At 36.1% G+C, this 23785-nt stretch overlaps 1 protein-coding gene across 2 annotated transcripts in view; it reads right to left on the reverse strand.

Annotated features, from left to right (window-relative positions):
- LRRK2 (leucine rich repeat kinase 2) overlaps nt 1-23785 on the reverse strand; it is a 159409-nt gene that overhangs the window by 11593 nt on the left and 124031 nt on the right. For both annotated transcript variants that reach the window (XM_061206211.1, XM_061206210.1), the window contains 6 exons: nt 23076-23176; nt 20091-20281; nt 14727-14887; nt 5919-6089; nt 4600-4700; nt 1011-1205 (listed from right to left, as the gene is read on the reverse strand). In XM_061206211.1, coding sequence (XP_061062194.1) covers nt 1011-1205; nt 4600-4700; nt 5919-6089; nt 14727-14887; nt 20091-20281; nt 23076-23176 — 920 coding nt within the window. The remainder of the gene's footprint in view (nt 1-1010; nt 1206-4599; nt 4701-5918; nt 6090-14726; nt 14888-20090; nt 20282-23075; nt 23177-23785) is intronic.

The following is a 23785-nucleotide window of genomic DNA, read 5'->3' on the forward strand; positions in this document are numbered from 1 at the left end:
ATCATTTCTCACTCCATCAAAATAATATAAGAGGATTGTTCAACCTTAAGAATAATGTTTAGGTACAACATTTCTTTCAAGGCAACAGTCAAAATATAAGGTTTTTTAAGTCTAGAAATTTACCTTATATTTCCCAATATAATTTATTGATCCATCTTGCAGAAGCCATGCCCAGATCTCCTCTATCATCCACCCTCGGCTGCTCTGAGTGTTGGCTACTAAGAGCTCAGAGCTGCACCCTTCACTACCTTCAGCCCATGGGAGTTGGCTTGTTCAGAAATGGTTCGGAGGTTATGCCACCCCTACCCTTGGGCAAATTGCAGCTGATGACTGACTGATAAGTGGGAATGAAATACTGGACCCCTTGTCTGGTGAAGGGATAAATCTGTGCCGTTATTCACATTCCAGAGTTTCTTGTGGGTAAAGACTGAGGCTAGACTTCCTCAGACACTACATTTTTGCTAAGCTTCTTCCCCTGATCTATGTGGCTTCCCATACCTCCTTAAAAGTTTCTCTCTCCTTGAATCACTCATATAAGATTCTCTGTTTCAGGCTGTGTTTCTAGCATTCCTGACCTAAGACACACATATACTGTGATTTTAAAACAAAACACACACTACTTCATTTCATGTGAATACACTTGTCCTAACAGGAAGCTAATTTAATAACACTCCTGTATTACCTCTTATTTTATTTCCTCATAAGTAACTTTTTTTTTTTTTAAAGAACCAGTCACTGCAGTCCACTTGAAAGTCATGGACACCCTCGGGAATCTCACGGGCCTGGTTCTTGGCTGGGCCCCTGACAAAAGGTTCTGCCCAGCGGTTGAACCCAGATAGCTGTGTCCAAAACCAAATGCCGGTTCTTCAAGTCCTCCCCCGGTCCCAGCTGGACCCTTCGCACCTGCACACTGAGTACCCCTAAGTAATTTTCAATTGGTACATGCTTTAAAATAATTTGCAAAGTGAGTTTTCTGGAGTTTCACTAATTTAAATGGTATTTGGACTTACCTCAGAAGTGTATCTTTCTGTATTTAAGTCAAGAAAGGAGAGCTGTCCTTTGTCAGTGTGCCCACAGCCCAGCCAAATGCTTGCGTTCTTGCTGTTATGATTCATAGCAACCATGCATTCAACAGTAAAGTTTTTAGGTATTGATATACGCCTCATCAGACAGATTAACTCAGCTGAATTCAAAATGTCAAAGACCTGAGAAAGTTTAAAAAATAACAAAATAACACACATCAGGTTAACACATGCCCTCTTGAAAGATCATATCATTATGAATAATGTAGTATTAAATGTTATAGCACTAAACCTAAATCTGTTATTTAAACTGTGACCCATTCGGAGCAACAAGATTAACAATCAAACTATAGATATTAAGATAATACTTATTTTTAAACTGTGCATGATATATGCACTTTTGTACGTATGGTATGTTTTGTAACTTGAAAAGAAATTCTCAAAAGTGCCAAATGAACAGAAATTTAGCAGAGTCAGGAGCTATTCTTCATTCAGTTTCATACTGCAGAGACGCATCATGTTGAAGATAAACATTAGAGCCCACAATAGAATAGACCTTCTACCAGTTGAAGGGAAAAGACATTTTGATTTTGGTAACAAAACTCACAAATCACCTCTAGATTCTGTTTTTATATTTTTCCTTCAAGCACTAACGAACTAAAGAGATGGCAGAGGGCCAGTGTAAGGAAACAGAACCAGGGGTCAGGAAAATGGAATTAGAGCCCCGTGTCACAGCCACTTACCTGCCACTCACGAGGCCCCAAGAGAGCTCCATTTCTCCCAGTGACTCATCTAACAAAGGTGATGAGTTTACCCACCTTGCCTAGTACACACTGTATTTTAAAGACTAAACGGGTATGTGAAAGTTTTTGAAAACTGTCATGTGCTAAAAAAACCCCCCAAGATTGTTATGTAATCTGTAAAATACAGGTGAAGTATAAGTGAAAATTAAAAGAAGAAAAAGTAAAACAATAATTAAGCTCTGGAAAATTTTGCTTTGATAATTTTTTTTTTAAAGTCTGTGTAATTAACACTGGTAGCAACCAAAATTAAAAAGCCAGTAAGGCAAGTAGTCAAGATGATTATATGATGTTTGATAAAGGCAGTATATACATGTCCTCAGCTATTTCTGAGAAGGAAATTTAAAATTGAACAAAAATTTTTCAGTGAATTATTATACAAAATTGAGAGTCCACAACATAAAAACAGCTCTTATTTTGATCTATTAAAATCTGTTCCATTTAAAACACAGTAAGAGTTCTGTTTCCAATAATATGGTGGAAGAGATTATTTGGACAAAACTTCCAGCTGAATACAACTTAAAATGCTGAAGAAATTATTTTTTAATCTCTTAAAAACATTAAAGATATGGCAACACCATATAGAATTATCAGGCCAAAATATTAATGAAAGACAGAATCCAGAGAGGTCAGATGAACCCTGAAGCCCAATTTTCCCTTTAGGCATTTGTCTATTGAAGCAAAATTGATGTGTGGTTTTTAATGCCTTGTGAGGCCAGTGGGAAAGAGTTAAATTTATGGCCTGCCCAAAGTGGAGAATGTAGTTAATGGTCTTGTTCCCATAAAACTGGGATCCCAAAAGGACTGCATATTTAGAATAAATGAGAACCAGAAATAAAGCCACTCCACACTCCCACTCTCACTGGTTTATAAGGAAATTTGCCTTGGGACTTTACAGACACAGGGCGAGAGAGCAAAAGAACCCTGAGAAACTGTTTATTAATTAATAAGCTTGCTCTCAAGATTTGTAGACCAGATTCTCATCACCTGGGTGATTCAAAAACATCTCAAGCCAGGAATTGAGTGTAAAGCAATTTATAGCAAGATAATCCAGAAAAAGATGTGCAAGACCTGTATGCAAAATTATAAAACTTTATTGAAAGACACTTAAGAAGACCTAAATACAGAGATAACCCATATTCAAGAACAGAGAGACAATATATCATAAGGATATTGGGTACAGATTCAATGTAAGTCTAATCCAAAGCACAATAGAATTTTTCATAAAAATTGTCAAAGTGATTTAAAAATTTATATGGAAAAACTAGACTGAAGAACAGCTAAAGCATTCCTAAAGGATAAAAATAAGGGGGGAAAGAGACTATTATAAAGCTTCAGGAATTAAGACAGGATTGTACTGGAGGAAGAACAGGTAAATTGACCAATGGAAGAGAATGTGTGTGTGTTTATCTTTGAGTGTATATTACAGAGTGGAAATGGAAAATAAAAAGATCAGTAGAAGACAAAGGAAGAAACAATTTCATAGATGAAGCTGGAAAAATTGGTTACCCATATGGAAAAAAGGAAATTGGATCTAGATAAAAATGTCATTTCCTGATGGATTCAGAACTTAACTATTAAGAGCAAAACTTTTAAACATTTTGAAGAAACCATAGGTAAATATTTTTGTGACTCTGAGAGAGATAAGGACCTTTTAAAACAGGACCCTAAAATTAATAACCATAAAAAGAAGTATTGTTAAATTTATCTCTATTAAAATTAAGAAATTCTGTTAATCAAAAGGCACTCTATAGGAAACAAAAATGCAAACCAGGAATTGGGAAAAGAAATTTGCAACATATATAACCAACAAAGTTTTAGTATACAATGTATAAAGAAGCGCTTTTTAAATTTTATTTTTACACAAACAACTCAATAGAAAAATGGCTAAATAGTGAACAGGCATGTTCCAGAAGAGGAAATATATATATATGACCAATGAATATATAAAGAGATGCTCATCTTTATTAGTAATTAGGAAAATGTAAATCAATACACGAGACTGAATCTATTTGGAAAAAATTAAGAAGTCAGATAGTATAACATTTAGGGAGAATATATTAAAAAAACAGCTACCCTAATATACAGGTGATGGAACTGTTAAGCTGGTACAACTTCTTCAGGAAATGATTTAGATATTCCCATATCCCATGATTCTGCAATTCAACTCCTGGTTAGATACCACAAAGCAATTCTGATACAATTTGCACTAGGCGACATGTACGACCACACTCAAAACAGTACTATTTATAATAGCAAAAAACTAGAAACAATACCAACACCCACTGATATGATCACGGGTAAATACATTGTTGTGCATTCAAACAATGGAATGGAATAGTAGGGAAAGTAATCAACAGCTATGTTCAACAACATGAATGAAGCTTACAAAATAATGTTGGGAGAACAACTGAAAAAACTCAGAACAGCATGTGACTATGATTCCATTTTAAATAAATTATGAATACAGGAAAACTAAACTGGGTAGTAAAATCATAAAAAGAAAAAAAAAACAATGATTATCATGAAAACCAGGAGACTGGCTACATCTATAGGGAAAAGAGGGTGATGCAATCAGAAAGAGGCATATGTGCGTTTCTGGGGTGTTGGCCCTTTATTTTGTGCCTGGGGTAGTGAGGGGATAGTGGAGTTTTGCTTTATAACTGTTTTAAACTGTGTGTGTGTGTTTATATGTTTGAGTATATATATTTGAATATTACATGTATATTTTTTGATGTTCTGAACAAAATATTGATAAATTTTGACTACACAAGTACCTGGGCAGAAGTAGGTCTTTCTTGAGGATTTTCTTTCAAACATTTTTTAATTAACTTCTCAACCATAGGCCATGGGGCACAACCATATTCTTTAACTGGATCTAAAACATTAAAAAACATATCACGCTTAAACACTGGACAAATCAGAACAATTGTTTTATTTCTTCTCAATGTGTATGAAAGGTCCAGACATTGCAAAGGAACCACGTATCTCTATAATCCCATATATATCATGAATCTGCTTATCACTCTTAAAGCTAATTTTGTTAACTATCTCCACTAGACATCAAGAATGAGTTCTTAACTTTTACAGTATAAAAAGAGACACAAATACCAATTGAATAAAAATAGATTTTCCTTTCATACCTTCATTTCAAATAGACTTTGAACACACTTTTGTTCATATAATAGACTTCTTTGCAAATACTTTTTATTTTAATATTCAATGTAGACAAGCATTTAATCCAAATGGCCCCCACAGTCACTTTGTGCACATTTGTTTTTTTTATAAGAGGTATGCCATTTTTCTGATTGGTGTAGAATACAGACCTGAAAACTTTCACTGGAAAGCTAACTGATAAAATGAGGGAGATGACCTAGATTGTGCACAAAGTTTAGTCAACTAATAATAGATTTCCTTCTGTTGGGAATCTTTAAAGGTCCCCCAGAAGGAGATAGTTAAAGCTGTATTCCCTGTAGATGGAACATAGTATACACTCAAAACTTTTCTTAAATGAAAAGAAAAGCAGAAAATATGAGAAACAACTAAATATATTTAAAAGAATACTTTAGAATGAGAACTGCAGAGTTAAGGAATGAATGACAAAGTCCTAGAATTTCTTTAAAGCATGAGGCAACCATTCAAAATGAGATTTGATCTCATTAAATACTCATTTACTAATTCTTACTAATATTTACTACTAAAAATTATTATTGTAAATAATTCAAGCTTCCATTCCTGCATAGAAATTACTTCACTCCAAGAAAATGAAAATATCCCAAGCTAATGGACACTTAGCAACTCCTTACAAGAAGAAAAGTCACTAAACCTAGAGTTCTAATAGTATTTCCTTTTCTGAGTATTCTTCTAAATATAATACCAAATATATCAATATTTGGAATATTAAAAAGAAGCTCTATAACTTCTATCTTTCTCATATGATTTTATTAATGTCACAGAATTTAAGAATATTCATGCACTAAAAAAATTTTCAGCTGTGAAATGAATTACTATATAACTACAATTAAATAACTTGGAAATGAAGCTGCTACTATTAAAAAATAATAATAATCTTTATTGTAGATAAAATAAAACTTACCAGGTAATTTTCCTTGTATTGCCAATTCATCAAACTCATTTGGGAACTTCAAACCCTCTGCTATTCTACCTCCAGTTGTCAAAATATCATAGAGTAGCAAACCAAATGAATAAACATCAGCCTGTTGGTTATAAATAACATTTCCTCTGGCAACTTCAGGTGCACGAAACCCTGAAAGTAAGCAGACATATTAATAAATATGCCCAACCCCAGAAGTTATACACCCAGGGAGGTATATACATAGGCATATGTGCTGATGAAGAGACAGGAAGATGAGTTCTGAACAGGCCACATCATCTCTATAAGAAGACATCTTAATCAAGTCAATTAACAGCCCTGTCCCAGGACATTTCACCCCAAGGTCGATCTTGAAGAATAATAAGGATAAACATTCAATAATAAATTATTAAGTGATATTTCATAACTAAATAAATAAAGCCTAAGAGGGGGGAAAAGTCTACATCATTCTTAGTAATAACTATTCCCAGAGTAGTGTTTCAAACAGAGGAGGAGACAGGAGGGAGATTTCTAGACTTCACTCCAACTCACTTTAACCTGGCTGCAATGTTAATGGCCTTATCATTCCAAGAATTGTGATTCTGCTCCTTGAACCCAACTGAACACTAAAAAGAAAACCTCGAATAAAACAAATAAAAGCCCTCTCTCTCAGGTGTAAGTTCATGCCTGAAATTCTCTTAAAGAAAAATAAAACCTTTCATTTTGCAATAGATATAAATCATTTTTAATCACTTCAGGAAAAAAAAAAGTAATTTCAACATTACCTATAATAGTCAACAATCTAAGGAAAACCACCTATGTTCTATATATAAATATTTGAAAAATAAAAACATTAAATTATCACTTTCTGACTATTAACTTCATGAAGATTAAAAACAATAACAAACCCAGAATGGGAAATAGGTGCTCTAACTCAAGTTTTGAGGGAATTTTAATTGATAAACCTTTCTAGAAGGCAATTAGTCTTTCAAAATTCAAAATATGCCTACCCAGCAATATGATTTTTAGAAATTTAACGTTTAAAAATAGTTTCATAAATGGGAAATTTTTAATTTACAAGTCTGTTAATTAAAGCCTTTCAATATATCAAAAAGTTAGAAAAAATTAAATATACATCAAGATGTGGTTAAGTAAATTACTGAAATATTATGTAACTGTTAAAACTGATATTTGACACAGAAAGATGTCCCTGAAATATTAAGTAGAAAAAGAAAACAAACACGCAGAATTTACAATACAGTATGTATATAAAACACTCGAGCACATCTAAATCTAGATATAGATATATCTCTTTGTTGCCAGAGTGTTATTATTTCCACTAATTTATTAGAAACACATCCTTTGACCTGCTCAATAGCATTTGCTGCTTTCAACTCACAACCTTATGTTTTGCAAATCAAATCTTAATTTAAAACATCATGGAGTCTTTCAACCAAAATGGGGAGGGGAGGGGGACTGAGGGCATCAAGACCTAAGCTACCAACATAACATTTAACTATCAATCTAAACCATAAGATCCTCCAAGCTACTCTACGTGTATGCTTATCACTGAGGACTTCCCTGGAAAAGCAACTGCAATTTCTTCAAAAAATTTTGCCTTATATTTCAGTATACTTGTCACCATAGTAGTAACAGGAAGAATAACATTTCAAGCTACTCAATGTATTCACCACTGAATTTAATTTGGGATGAAAATGAACACTTTTAATGTTACTTGTCACTGGAAGGCTAGAAATAGAAACATTTCCTGCCTGTTTACAAAAGGACAGTGTTGTCACCTGATCTAATACTGTGAATGATCTATGGTGGGTATGGACCGTGCTACTGTACTACACGGATACCCTGTTTAGCATTGATGTCCCTCAAAGACTACAAATGTTAAGTACTAACTAAAATCCTAAATGTACGTTGTTGTATTAGGGTGTTCAAATAAGTCATTTATTTAAACATGTATCACTTCTACTTCTAGGTAAGATAGAATAACAGGGACTAGACTTACCATTCTGCATAAAACAATGAAATAACTAGACAACATGGATGAAACTCTGGACACCAGGAACACAAGACAGTGATTTCTGAGAGAGAGCAAACAAACAAGATGAGTTTTCTGAGTGCCCTTCAGAGGACAGGGAAAGGGAAGGCAAACAGAGCCTTCTGTGTTAAGAAGGGGGCCCCCTGTGTTAAGAAGACAGAGCAGAGAGTCCAGGAAAGCAAAGACAGCTAAGAAATGTGCCAGGCATTGTGCTAAACACTTTACATGAATTCCTCATCTAATTTTCACAACAATCCCCTACAACAGATATTATTAGGTACTACTGTTTAACCAAGGAAAGGAATTATGTAATTTCTCCAGCCCTGGCTAGTAAGTGGTAGAGCAAGGATTCAAACTAAGACACTCTGACTTCATAGCCCAAGTTTAACAGAATCTAGACAGCCAATAGTCATTAGGTCATATATATCTATCTCCAGAATCCACTGCGGTGCCTAGAATGTGCACCATTGAGAAAGATTAATTTAAAATAGGCATTTGCTCTTTTTATTTGAACATAAGTCTAAATGCTATTCATATTTACTCACTCTCATAACTTTTTGTTTATATCACAGGCTAATACTCTCAAAATCTAGAGTAAATGCTAATCATCTTGTTAAAAGTTTTTCTGCAAATAACATTTTCCCCAATGTGAGACAATACCAAAATTTGAGCTGCCCATCTTATAATTGATTTATAGAGGCAATGACACTATTTATATGATGAAGAGATGGGAATCACCTGGGGATCATTTAAATAACCTCAATGTCTGGGCTCCACCCAAACTAGTTAAATCAGAATCCTGGGCATGGGGTCCTGCTACCCATACATTTGAAAGTCCTCCAGGAGCTTCAAACATGTGGCCACATTGAGAGCCCCTGCTCCACACCTACTAAAATACAACTGTAAAGGACACAACCCCAGGGGATATATCCCTTAAGCCCTACATGCTACCTAATATACAGCCAGAATGGAAAAACATAACCAAAGAATCCTCCATCTTCCATCCGTCACTTAGACCGTACGGAACTTCTTGCAGTTATCGGAATGAGACAGGTCATTTTCTACCTTAGCACATTTTGCCTGAAATGTCTCCTCCCACTTATTTATTTATTTACTCAAACATCAAACTTCTCCTTTAAGATGTCATTCCAGAGTCACCTCCTCTATGAAGGAAGTCCTGACGACCCATAGCTCAGTTAACCACTTGCGCCTTGCGCTATCACTGTACCTTGAACTAGATCTCCTGTTGAAACTGATACAATGCTTTATGATTATTGTTTACATCCCTGTTTCTCCTGGCAAAATGTGTGCTTCTGGAGGCTAAAATTTACATTTATTCATGCCCATTCTCCAAGTTCACCACTAAAACAGCTAACACACTTGGCGCAACTGCAACATGCCAGCTCTTCTCTATGTTACTTACATGGGTTATCTCATTTTACCCTTAAACAACTCTTTGAGGTAGGCATTATTTTTCTCGTCACAATTTACAGAAATGAAAACTGAGCCCCAGAAAATGAATCTTGAACACCACACAACTATTAAGTAGTGACGCCAGTTTGATATTTGGTAAACATTCAATAAATTATTGCCAGATGCATGAATAAATGAATAAAAAATAAGAATACTTTTCCCTTAGAGAATTATTACAAGTTACAATGTTAAAATAATTGGGAAAATATGATGCATTTGTCTAAAAACTATATTTAGAGATACTTTTTCAGATAAGTCTGCATTTAAAAGATCCATAGATCAAAAACATGAGAAATTTATAAATTAGGTCTGACTATATATCACAAAGTACACAGAAACATATACTTTCTTTTTACTTTCCAAAAAGTCTGAGTAGAGCACGTTTCATAATTTCTATCAGATGATAGGTATAACCAGAGAATAACATTTTTGTTTACCCAAAGACTGTTGTATTTCTGTGGATGTTGGCGGGGTGAAAGCCATCAGTCAGCATCCATCTCAGTCAACAGTGTAACTGTCATAAGACCCAGAATTAACCGTTGCTACTAACAGGATATAATACATACATACCCATTTGACTGAGTTAAAGTTGAATCTCTCCAAATTATTTGAAGTTGAAAGTTTCCATCCCATATTTACCTTTGAAAATGTAGACAGACAGGGTGCTGTGGTACTTGCCAATAACTGAATTGTTTCTACCTTTGCGCTCCAGCTGTGATGGTACCTGGCCAGGGGCTGTGTTCTCAGGAAGGTTGGGTTTGTGTCTTATGTGACCCTATAGACATTTTTAATGGTCCCTAAGCTTTATTTAGTTTCCTTATCTGTAAACCAGGAATAGTAATAGGACTCATGTCAGAGGGTCATGAGGGTTAAATGAGATAATCAACCTTTGCAAAGGGCTAAGCATGAGACAAGCACTCTGTTCGTGCCACGAAAGGTTTGCTCCCATTACCATCTTCCCTGAGACAACAGTAATGAACCCATACTCACATGCACACACGGGGTTAATGCACCACAGTAAGAGTTAGTATAAAAATTCACAAAAGTTTAACAAACACATGGTCTTTTGTTTCTCTAAAATTTCCAAGTTAAACCTTATATTTTGCTTCTCATAAAGTTTCTAAGTGTAACATTTACAGAAAGATCCATTAAAAAGGAAAAGACAAGGAGAGAACTAAAATCATATGAGAGGGAATGATTTTCTTCTCAAACATAATTGCTCTGGGGAAGGAAAAGTTTGGTGATGGTGGCAGCAGTGGTGACAATTACTGTTATTTAAAATTTTTAATTTGAGTTTAGGGCTGAGGTGATTAGAAGTACTCTAACAATAATAAATACAGTAATGATAAAGAGAAGGTCCAAGATATAGCAAGGAAAAATGCTTACCATGTATTAAGCAGCCTGGGGGAAGAGTGGGCAGAACAGAAAGAATCGGGCTCTGGGTTTCCCTGTCATGATCTTTCTCCATACTTGTGTTACTGCACATTGATACAGCAGATTAAAAGGGGTCAGGAACAAGTATCTGGCTTGGTATGAAAAAATCAGTTGGATATTGAACTATAGACAGGTTTTGACCCAAACCAGGAAGACACATAAAATGAAGGGCCATGAGTTTGAACAGAGTTGAAATGAGCTGACTGCTGGCTGACCCAGCCCACTGAGGGAGCACAATCAAGGATTAGAGAGGTCCACTGCCAAGTAGGGGGTTGAGGCTTCAACAGCAGGATTTCCTCTCCACGAACACAGTGACGTGGCTGGGGGGAGGGGGAATGAATTGCAGGCCCCAGATGAGTGGCCTGGCCCACCTTCATGAGACATGACAGTAATGAGCAGATCTTCCAAGAGAAGAACGCTGTCATGTGCCCATTTCTAGGTGGGTTTACGAGGCCTGTGGAATCCCATCTTCTAAGATTATTCTTCCAAACCTGTACTTGACAATATTTGTGGTTTCTGGCCCTGTCATTTTGCTTTGTTTATTTGGATTTTTAATAACTAAGGTTAAGTAAACCTCTTTAAGTATATGTCATAGTTGCATGTGATCCAGGAGAGCGACTACAGGCATACCTTGGAGATATTGCAGGTTTGGTGCCAGATCACCTCAATAAAGCAAGTATCGCAATAAAGTGAGTCATACAAATTTTTTGGTTTCCCAGTGCATATAAAAGTTATGTTTACAATACTGTAGTCTATTAATGTGCAATAGCACTATGTCTAAAAATAATGTACAATCCTTTATTTAAAAATACTTTATTGTTAGAAACTGCTAACGATCATCTGAGCTGTTAGCAAGTCACAATCTTTTTGCAATAGTAATGTCACTGATCACAGATCACCAAAACAAATATAATAATAATGAAGAAGTTTGAAATATCGTGAGAATAATCAAAATGTGACACAGAGACCCAAAGTTAGCAAATGCTGTTGAAAAAATAGCTCTGACAGACTGGCTTGATGCACAGTTGCCACAAACCTGCAATTTGTAAGAAACACAACATCTGCGAAGCATAATAAAGCAAAGTACAATAAAATAAGGTATGCCTGTATAGGATTTAAAGCCAAATAGCTCTGGATTCAAATGTCATTTAGACTGAGCTTTATCTTGGCCACTTACTGCATGACTTTGTGCAAGTTACACAATCTCACTGAGCCTCAGCTTCCTCATTTTATAGATGAGAAGATAAAAGCTAACTTTCAGCCCTGGCATGAGGATGGGATACCATGTGTCTAATGTACCTGGCCCTGAGCCTGGGACACAGCAGGTGCTGAAGAGATAATTATTTTATTATTATTGAACAACCCAGAGACACTTGAGCCAGAAAATATACTTTGAAATGTTTATGAGAATGCACACTCTACTTCCAACAGATAGCCATGTAAAATGAAAGAGAGGATATGTATTTGGAGCAAATATAAAACCAGGCATTGGAAGCTGGGGCCATCTGCTTATCTAAGGACAAAAATGGGGAAAGGGGAAGAGGGTAGGGAACAATTTTGCTTAGTCAGATATCCTCTAAAGTACTTTCTTCTGTCTTTAGAATGTGTTTTAATTGAGCTGCAATCATCAAGATGATGTAAAGCCACCTGTAATTTTATTTACAAATAACTAACCATGTAAGATTTCTCGAGAGATAGAGCTGCCCCCCACTAATCAGATGTCAACCCTTCAATTTTCTATTCCCACTCAAACTGAAATCTGAAAGACAAGATGTCTGTACAGATTACTTGCCCTATGACTGTTTCTTACTAATGATAAGTTGAGAATCTGATACTAGAAGAGGAAAGAGAGCTGAGAAAGGGAGGGAGGACTCCATGGGGAAAGAACATGTCTAAGATCATGAAAACACAAGAACAAAGGAAATAGAATTTTCACTGGTAGAAAGTCAGTTTACAGTTAAAGTAATAGGAGTATTACAACAGGCATGACAAAAAAAGAGTTGGGTTGTAAAGCAATTATACTTCAATAAAGATGTTTAAAAAAAAAAAAAAAAAAGAGTTGGGTATGACCCTTAAAAGCAATATTAAAATCTAAGGTAAGAAAATGATGCCTGTGATTTCTGGAGACCATAAATATAACAGTACGCAAAATGGGTATGTTTCATTTTACATAGTAACATGACTCATATTGCTATACAAATAGAGACACTACAGTACTTTTAAGTATTGAAGTATTAACAACCTATAAATTATGAAGAAAGAAAAACAAAGTTCAATGTTTGAAGTTTAAATTCCTGTACCAGTCGGAACCCTCCTACACTGTTGGTGGGGATGTAAATTGGTACAGCCACTATGGAGAACAGTATGGAGGTTCCTTAAGAAACTAAAAAGAGAACTACCATATGACCCAGCAATCTCACTACTGGGCATATACCCTAAGAAAACCACAATCTGAAAAGATACGTGTACCCCAATGTTCATTGCAGCACTGTTTACAATAGCCAAGACATGGAATCAACCTAATGTCCATCGACAGAGGAATGGATAAGGAAGAGGAATGGATAAAGAAGATGTGGTACGTATATACAATGGACTATTGCTCAGCCATAAAAAAATGAAATAATGCCATTTGCAGCAACACGGGTGGACCTAGAGATTATCATACTAAGTGAAGTAAGTCAGACAGAGAAAGACAAATCTCAGATAATATCACTCATATGTGGAATCTAATTTTTAAAAAAATTATACAAACGAACTTATTTACAAAACAGAAACAAACTTAGAGATATCAAAAACAAACTTATGGTTACCAAAGGCGAAAGTGATGGGGAGGGATAAATCAGGAGATTGGGATGAACATACACACACTACTATATACAAGAAAGATAACCAACAAGGACCTACTGTATAGTAGAGGGAACTCTACTCAATATTCTGTGGTAAATTATATGAGAAAAGAATCTAAAAAAGAATGAATATATGTATATGTAAAACTGAATCACTTGGTTGTACACCTGAAACACAACACTGTAAATCAACTATACTCCAATAAAATTAAAATTAAAAAAATTTTTTAATTAAAAAATTTTTTTAAAAAGAATAAGAAAGTATGCTTGTATCAAGAACAGTGCAACTAAGAACTCCAGTCCCAAAGTCCCTATCTGAAACTCTTGGAGCTAGAAGTATTTAGGAATTTATACTTTTTCATATTTAAGAAAGTTAGTAATAATGCGTATAACAAATTACATAAAACTTCAGTGGGATCAGAGCCAGCACCCTGTACTCAAACAAACATGTTTATATTTCTGCTGTGAAACATACACACATTCACAGTGAATATGAAAAATAAAGATCCTAACAAGGATCAATTCGATCGGGTCAGATTTTGCCACCGAATCAGTTATAAAAAAAAACTTTGGATTTTCAAAGTTATTTGGGTTTCAGAGTTACAAAAAAGGGTTTGCGAACCTGAATTTGGTTTGCCTCATTTTTAGGTAAGTGTTAACAGTAGCTAGATTAAAACTTTGAGGTTCCTTTTCACCACCTCTGGAGTATTTAAACATTTTTAAGAAGTCCAACTTTTAAAAATATAACTTGACATAAAACATACTCTATTTTTTTAATTTGTTTTTTACCCTGGAAAACTACATCAGTTGATTTTTTTGCCCTACAGGATATAATGATCAAAATCACAAATGTACTGGTCACAATTATTCACGTACTGGTCACAACAAATATCTGTTCACAGTGTGATACGCTACAGTGTTCTCTTGATTCTCCTGAACTCACAACTGAAGTCAGTGGTTATCCATTCTGAAGAGGGAATTATCACACAAACCTTTCTCACCCACCTGGTGTGCCCTCTGACGTTTTTATCCCCATTCTACAGCAGTACTGAGCAATCCCATAGTCCGCAATCTTGGCAATGATGGCGGCATTGGGATACAGGGTGAAAAGCAACACGTTGTGGGGCTTCAAGTCACGGTATATAATCATGGCTGAGTGGAGGTATCTGCCGTGAAATGCACAGGAAACCTTATTAAAATGTGATTACACCATAATAAATTTTGTCGTTATTTTTAAAAATATATATGTTTATTACGCAAAGCATCAAAAATTCTGTGCTAAGTTTCACCTTCAAAGTTAAGAGATATTGCAGAAGGAAATCAAAACCTACAAGTCCAATATTACAGAGCAAGCTTATGCTTTTAAAACAAACAAACAAAAAGACATGTCAATCCTGATAAGTGATTTAAACTTTAAGGCACAACCACTTTAAGCAAAGTACCAATTTTTGAAGACTTATCTTTTGTACACTTTAATAACTACTTAAAAGGAATTCTGAATTCCCTCAATACCATGTGACTATTTTAATTAGTTTAAAATGTAAATATGTTAAATAAGAATTGATAGTATTTTGTTATAACTCCCATTTAAGTTCTAATTTTCTTAAAACCACAGAGAAGTTTTTCTTAGCTTTTAAAATTCTCTCTATTCCATCTCTCCTTTGACATTTATTTTTTTCTGACTAAACTATTTCCTAATTTTTTGGAAAATATTTTCTACTTTTTCAATAGTAATAAATCAAAATAAAAGACTTTTCTAGCTATCAATACTGTACCGTTTGAAGATGTAATTTACTTTAAAACCCAATTCTGTTATAAATTATCAAAGAACGTTTTAGACTGAGAGTTGGAATGAGTAAAACATTGTCTTGGGAAAGGTGATATGGGGGATTTTAAAGTCTTTCCTTTTAGAAACGGATTCATTCAACCATCAGCAACTAGAGCTGGACGCTCACTGTAGGTGAAGAATAAAAACTAGTTAATATAAAAAATAAAAAGTTTTCATCTCAACCAGGTCTTGTCCATTCTGGAAACATGGTCGAAGAGCTATTACTTTGTCCCAACTACTAAAGTAACTCTACTACCTTTCCTTACACACTCGCAAAATTCAGATTTCCCCCACTCTGTTTACTGTGCCCCGTGACATTAAATTTGCCATAGCTCTGCACATGATCTCACAACTACATTATGTCCTACCTTGAAAAAAGAATTTTTCATAGAACTTAATAGAGGTAAATTTAAATCCATTGTTTGTGGCTTTTGGTTTAGGTTCACATTATATCAATAAATATTTACTCCATTACCTAATACCAATCACTGCTAGGGGGATTAGGAGCAGAGTGGCAGCAATACCCTGAACTTTCCACTGATTGATGGGAGTGTATGTATCATTTAACTGCATCAACTAATGCACGAGAAGATTCTTTCTCTTCCAGGATGTAGTTAAGACATTTGACATTAGGCCTATTCCTTTCAGTAAACATATTTTTGGTTGAAAAGTAAGATAGATGTACTAATGAAGTTGACCTTAATAATAAGTTATGGGCTTAAAAGAAAAATTTACTAAGGGCTTACTGAAAAGCCATTAGCTACTTTGCCCTGCTGAAGAGAAAAGCTGGGAGATTAAGAACAAAAAAGTTAAACCCAAGTCATGCATAATTGAATAGCATCCAAATCCTTCATAATGCATGCCTCTTTCAGAATATTTATAGAATACAGACTCTCTCGGAATACTTTCCAAAGGTTAAAAAAATTAGTTAAACTTAATTTGAAATTATGTCAGTGGGAGGGAAAGATTATCTGGATTAGTTAAAATGTTCAGTTATAGAATTTAATCTTAAAAGTGCAGTTTTAATAGCTTTTAATAGAATAGCAGAATAGCTTTTAAAATATTAACAAGTACAGATCTTGTCTTACTAAGAATAATTCAGCCATAATTTATGTATTACATGACAGCGAGCAGTGTCAAATATTTTATTAAAACAAACTGGTCTAAACTCAGCTAGTCATTTTTAAATTGTGATTATCATCAATGTTGCTAAGAAACTCTTATAACTTAAAGTAAACCTTATCTCATCCTGAAGAGAATTACTCTAAAAATAGAATGCCTTCATTCATTTAACAAATATATATTGGGCATCTATGAGGGACAGTCACTGGGGATATAATGTCATCTTTGTCTCCCTGCTCTTGAGGGGCCACAATCTAGGAGAGACAGGTGCTCAAACAAGGTTGCAGAAATGTGATGAGTACCAAATGCTAGGGAAGCCAGAGGAAGAAAAGCATAAAGGTACAGATAGCAAAGCAGACTCTCCCACTAGACTATAAGTTTTAAACCTTGATAAGAGCAATATAATCTCTATCTTTCCTTCTTCAGCAGCCAGCACAAAGTCCTGCATGGAGACTCAAGAAACATGTGTTAGCCAAACCAGCTCTTCATGGTGCAGTCAGACATCATTGTGGAGATGGTATGTGAGCAAATTCTAGAGGAAAATGAGTTCTCTAGGCAGACAATTTTTTGAAAAGACAGGAATGACAAATGCAAAGACAGACATGGATGTCAGTGAGAAGTCAAGCCCTTCAGCATGGTTAGAACGAGGGCAGTGGAATGGGAGGAGGCTGGAGAGGCAGGCTAGAGGCATACATAAAGAGTTTTGATGCTATGGCCAAGGAGTTTAGATGTATTCTGCAGATAACTTGGAATGCCAGGGAATTTCAAGCATAAGTAGATTTTTATTTTAGAAGAATATAATACCAGAAATGTTCTGATAGTTCCCCGGAGGTACCGGACCAAGTCAGCACTAGTGGCATAAAAATAAATTAATCAATTAAAAAGGTGATGTAAAATAGTCAAGGACCTGGCAGACAAATGAGTACTTACTTTTGTGGGAGAGGGGGTTGCTGTGGATGTGTCTACGAAGACTTTTGTTGGCAAATGGGAGATACAAGATAAAGAACAGATTCATGGTGGAAGGAAAAAGAGAAAGCAAATTCAATTTTGAAAATATTGAAACACAGAAGCTTATGGGAAATAGAGGTGACCATATCTTCAAAGGTAGTTGAGAATTATAATAAAGAACTCAAAGCAGCAGACAGTTAGAGGTGTAAGCTAATAGCTGAAAGCAAGACTGCAAAAGAGAAAATATGTAACACGAAGAAAGTTCTTGTATGTCACTCTAAACAGCTCCATCATTTAAGGGACTGCAGAGGCGTGCGACTTTATTGTCTCTTTCTACCTCCATAGTTATAGCTCTGTGCTAAAATATATTTGGGAAGACAAACCCTAATGCTGAGATTTTTAAATATACTTAGTGCTGGGAGAAGATCGATTGCTACTGAAATCTACTAGCCTCTTGTAGCACAAGACCCAGAAAGCTCCCTTGGCATTATGCTGAGAACAGATCAGGCAAATGACAGGAAAATATGATGAGATTTCATTTACTTTATCAGAAACTGCTGGATTTGTTATTTTAAGTAAGGTCTCCAAGTTATTTAAGAGATGAGGTCTTTCAACCAGTGATGAATTTTTTAAAAATCAATTATTCATTTTATAAATAAGCACTTTGGGAATTATGTGGAAGATTTAGGGAAAAACCAGGACCTGGAGTCGGTTTAATCAAGGAAAATGACCAATACATAAGACATAGTTGCACTTTATCTAGATTAATTTAGTACAAGGTTCCCCCTGGTGTTCAAAAGTAGATGTAGCAACCCAGATCCAAATCTTTGCATTCCTGTTTCATATAATAATCTGTGTTTTTCAATAGCTTCCGGACTCTTTCAGGAAAGGAAATCTACTCATTTTATTCTCCTATTATATTCCCTATACAGTATTAATAGTTATATCATATATATCAATAGTTTAGTTTTATTTATTTGTGATCAGTGTTTGTTTTCCTTACCATCCATTCCATTTACATTTCTGGATACTGCTCGAAAGGAATAGACACTATTTAAGAAGGAAAGGAAGAGAAGGAAATTTGCATCCACTTTGTGGCTACCATGCACCAGGCACTGTCTTCCTTCCTTCCTCCCTCTCTACCCAGTGGCAACATGTGCAATGAGAACGCACCGTTCTAGGTGCTGGGGTACAACGGTGAACAAGATGAAAAATCCTTGCTATCGTGGCACTTAGATTCTGGTGGCAAAGACAGACAATAAACAAACTTTTAAAATAAAAACATAAAGAATACCCGGGAGTGATAAGTGCTACAGGTGCCAAAGAGACACAAGGTAGTCAGGGACACCCTCTCTGAGGAGAAACCCGAATGAAATGAGAAGTGAGCCAAGAGGATATCTGGAGGTTCGACATTCTGGCCGAGAGAATAGCTGGTATAAAGTCTCTGGCATATTCCAGAAGCCTCGGGGAGGCGAGTGGCTGAGCACAGTGACCAGAGAGTGAGGTAGGAGAAGGTTGATAACAGGAGAAAGATGTGATCCAACTTCCATGTTAGAACGATCATTCTGGCTACCATGTGAAAAGCAGGTTATATGGGGGGCAAAAGTGAAAGCAGGGAGACCAGCTGGGCGAGAAGAGACGACAGCAGCTTAGACACTGCTGGGAGGGAGAGAAGTTAGGAGAAGGAGCTGCACTGAGATATGTTTGCTAAAGATATTTGCTGAAGGATGAGGTGTGGGATGTGAGAGAAAGGAAGGACTAAAGGATGATTCCAAGGTGACACAAGTGGGTGACTGGAGATGGAGAGCAGTGGAAAAGGGGGAAATCAAGAGTTTAACTTGGGATGTCTTCAATTATTACAGAAGAACTCAAAATACTATTCACTAAGTATTAGGCACAGTTTAGAGACTACAAAAAATAGAGAATCAGAGATATAAAATCAAAGCAAGTGTGTGGACAGTCCCTCTGCCTCCAAAGGCCATGGCCTTTCCACTCTCCAAGGCTCTGTCCGGATGCCATCCGGCCACGGGGCTGGGTGCACCTCTGAGACACACTATGGTCTTACAGGACAACCCAATTCAAATCACTCTAGTCCCCTTCAGAAATATGGCCTCATCTTTCCTCATTAGAATTATCCATGATAATTGACACTTTCCTTGATACTTTGAAGCCTTACCTATATTTTTTTAGGAAAGGGAGGTCAATACAGGGTTAAGATCATGGGCTCTGGAGAAGGACTCCTGAGTTCCAACTCTACTTCTGCTAGCTATGAGATCTGCATGCTCTTCCTACTCTTATTTTATGAAATTATAAAATCTGATCAGCGAAATGGTAGTTTTACACCCAAATAGTTTGTGAAATATTACCAGGACACATTGTTACAGGGAAGCGCTCTTCTCAAAGTCTGAGAGTAATTTTGGGCTCACACTCATCATGCCCTGAATAGAAAACAGCATGACCTAATCTATTACCTCAGACCATCAGCCACATGTAGTGCGATCCTGTGTTGCAGCGTTCTGGTGAGACTGGCTTTGTCTTGTTGAAGCAGGCGATCCAGGGAACCCTTGGAGGCTAACTCCATCACCAACATTCGAGGACGAACCCCAGCTGCCAGCAAAGATATTAAGCTGGGATGGTGGAGGTGGCAAAGCACCACCAGCTCCTGCAAAGTCAAAAATCATTTCAGAATCATAGACAATCAGCTTTTACCCAAGTGTCTCCTTCCTTAAGTCCATCAACACTTGGAGCACAGTTTTCCCTGAGTCACTGGATTATAGCAAACTTTCCATTTCTTCTTTGAGCTTCTTTATATTTTCCACATTTTCAGAATTAAACCACTGGTTGTGCAACCATATTCTGAATTAAAATTTTAAGTTCTCTTTTTCCACTTGCTCTGCTTTATCAGAACATTTAATGCTAGGACAGGACACACATTGTGGCACACAAATAGGTCATGTCAGTCTTACCTACTGAATCCTCCTTAGCCGCAGAATCCTTCTCAGCCCAACATCCTGAGCAGCCACTACTAATCAACTGCACTTTGAGGCACGTGAGGTGCAACCTGCCTATTATCTCTGGTTTAATGACTAGAGAGTTTTCTGGAGAAAAATGTCTAAGTCTAAAGAAATATATGGCATTGCCCCTGCCTGAAAACTCTCTAATGACTTCCTGTTACTTTTATTGGGTTGGCCAAAAAGTTCGTTTGGGTTTTTCCATGAGATGTTACAGAAAAACCCAAACGAACTTTTTGGCCAACCCAATAGATTAAGATCCCATGCACTTACACAGCCTTCGTGGCCTGACCTGATCTGCCTTAGCCCATCTTTCAAACCTCATCTCCTTTCTCTCTCTTCCTTATTCACCACCCTTCTGCCACACTGGTGTTCATTAAATCCCCAGCACCGCACACACCCAGCTCCTTCCTTCCAGCCACAGAGTCTTTGCCCTTGCTGATCCCTCTGCCTAGAAATCCCTTCACCCTTCACACAGCTAAAGGCTTCTTGCCATTCAGATCTTAGCTCAAAACTCTTACTTCCTCAAAGTGACCTGCCTTGGACCACCCTTACTAAAGAAAGCAATCACCAGGTGCAACAACCTCTCTCTAATCCAAGAAGTTAGCTGGAACAGAGAGGTCTCCAATCTGATTCCTAGGCCACATCATGTGAGACTTTACAACCTCTTTCATGATACTGTTGTTTTGAATTCCATACACGTTATTCTGCATATTTCACTCTACTCTGAAACTGTATTTAGTTGAAATTTGTAGCTTATGTGGTATTAAACTGATTCTTCTGCAGAAGCTCTGCTTCTTAACAACCAGCTTCAAAGATAAGGAGTATCAGTGCCAACTGCATTTATCGGGAAACTGATGTGTGAAGAATTCTGCAAGCTGAAGAATAAAGGCTCAATGCCCTGAGAGGGGATTTTTCAAGAACACGGGCTTCAGACTGCAATCATACTTCCTTATAGATAAAAATCTTTTTTTCTTCTATGTCTGATTAGCTCAGTTGGCTAAAACTGATGAGAACAAGTCAAGTTAGCTTTGTTTTCTTTCATAAGCACAGACAGGAGCCTAATCCAAATTTCCTATCCTAGAAAAACAGCACACTGATTGCAAAGAGAAAGGAACAAAAAGAGTGTAACAGACCAGCCCCGATTCATGACCACAGGTAGAATGACCCTTAAAATTCAGCACTGAACACTGAAGTGTTTTCCTTTCCTTTTCTTTTTTTTTAAAGAGGCATATTACACACACTCTATTGTTTCTATTTCTTCTACCATTTCCTTGGTTCACCTAGCTGCCCATACACTAATCAGTCCCATAAACCTTTCTAGTGTTCTGATTTCCAACAAGGTTCCCTGAGCACATTACATAAAATTTGAAACATGTTGAAGACTAATGATCAAGACTGAAAAATCAATTAATACAACAAACTGCCTACAGATAGAAAGAGATTGTGCTCAGATTTGGTTCACTGACTTACAAAATATTATATACAAAATATTTATTAGCTTATTCCTAGAGCTACAGTGTAATTTTTGGTACTAATAATCAAAATTACTCCAGGATATTTTACACAGACATGAAATTATTTTCATTATTCAGAGTAACTAATATATTGTAACTGTATTTTTTTTGTTTACATAAGTTATTTAGATTCAGATTCAGGCACAATTTTTTTTGTAATAAATCAAGAAAAAAATAAGAATGAATAGATTAAAAAATATGGTTGAGTTCTGGTGTAAGACTGCAGAATTCACATGGATTTTATCTCTCCTCTCACCCTGTCTCTCTCACTCATTCCTGCTGTTAGGAAAGACTCAGAAAAAAGAAATAAATCCCCACCAGTATTCAAAACAAGAGAGGGTTCTGGAGTGACCACTCTTGGTTATGCATTCAATCAACTTTCACTCTTCCTAACAGTACCGACTTTTGCTGAGGTATCCAACCCTCAGCCAAGCAGCCCATGAACTTTAAGGGGAACTGACCCCAATCTCAGCTTTAGGGAAAGGTGGGGATATTTTAAATAATACCCTGCTCATTATCACAGTGATTGGTTCAATAACACAGGCCTAAACCAATCAGCAACAGTACTGCCCTGAACATTGGTGCTTGCTGAGAAAAGAACGTGTGACTTAACTGAGGCCAAGAGAAGTTTTTAAATAGACTACTGTTGTATGGATTTTGGTTCCTTTAAATTACAAAAATGCAAAAAAGGTACCCTCTTTTCTTCTGTACTTGTAAAGCCTGGAACAAGAATTCTCAGAATACTGTCTTTGTTTTTCAACAGGAGAAACCTATTTCACTCCATAAAGAAAGGACAAAAGTAGGATTTCATAACTAAACTCAAGTAAACTTTGGGGGAAAACACGGTAATTACAAATGCATACAAAACAAGAGTTCCAGGAGATTAACAATGTATGATTTAATGTAATAATATTGTTGCATTTCTTACTTGTCTTAACAGTCTAAGTGATGTATGTTTATTAAAAATCTTCACAGCCACTTCTTCTCCTTCATAGGCTGCTCGATAAACAGATCCAAAACTGCCGTCACCTTTTGAAAAGAAAGTACAAAGCACTTAGGTTAATCTGTGCAACAGAAAAACTCAATAAATTGTATCTTTTGTAATTATATCTGTTTCAAAGAGAAATATGACTCACTAGTTTCACTGAATCAAGTCTCCTTTAATGCTTTCTCTTCCTTCTTCTACTCCATGAACTAAGATGGAGTTTCAGGGGGAAACGAAGGCTATAGTAACAGTTAAGTATTGGATTCAAAATAGGATTGGACACATAGAAGAAGGAAAAGAGAAGGAAAGCAAGTGGGGGGGTAAGGGAGACAAGAAGAGATGGAGACTTATATAATAGACGTGTCCTGTTCTGATTCCCTTCAATCTGAACAACTACTGACAACAAAGAAAAAATTTAATGAGCAGAGAAAAGAAATACACTCTAGGGAAACATGAAAATTTCAGGTGGGAGTAGTAGAGATTTCTAATTTTTTAAAGCCCTTCCCTGTTTCATAATCACTGCCATATTAAATTGGAGTATGGGTTGTCGTACCCTTCAGGTAACTAAGAGCAAAAATAAGGCTAAGGACTGCTATTGTGTACTTGTGACACAAAGGTGTGAAAAAATTGACAAATAATACCACTGAAGTATC

The sequence above is a fragment of the Eubalaena glacialis genome, chromosome 11 (genome assembly GCF_028564815.1).
Source record: "Eubalaena glacialis isolate mEubGla1 chromosome 11, mEubGla1.1.hap2.+ XY, whole genome shotgun sequence".
Classification (NCBI taxonomy): domain Eukaryota; kingdom Metazoa; phylum Chordata; class Mammalia; order Artiodactyla; family Balaenidae; genus Eubalaena; species Eubalaena glacialis.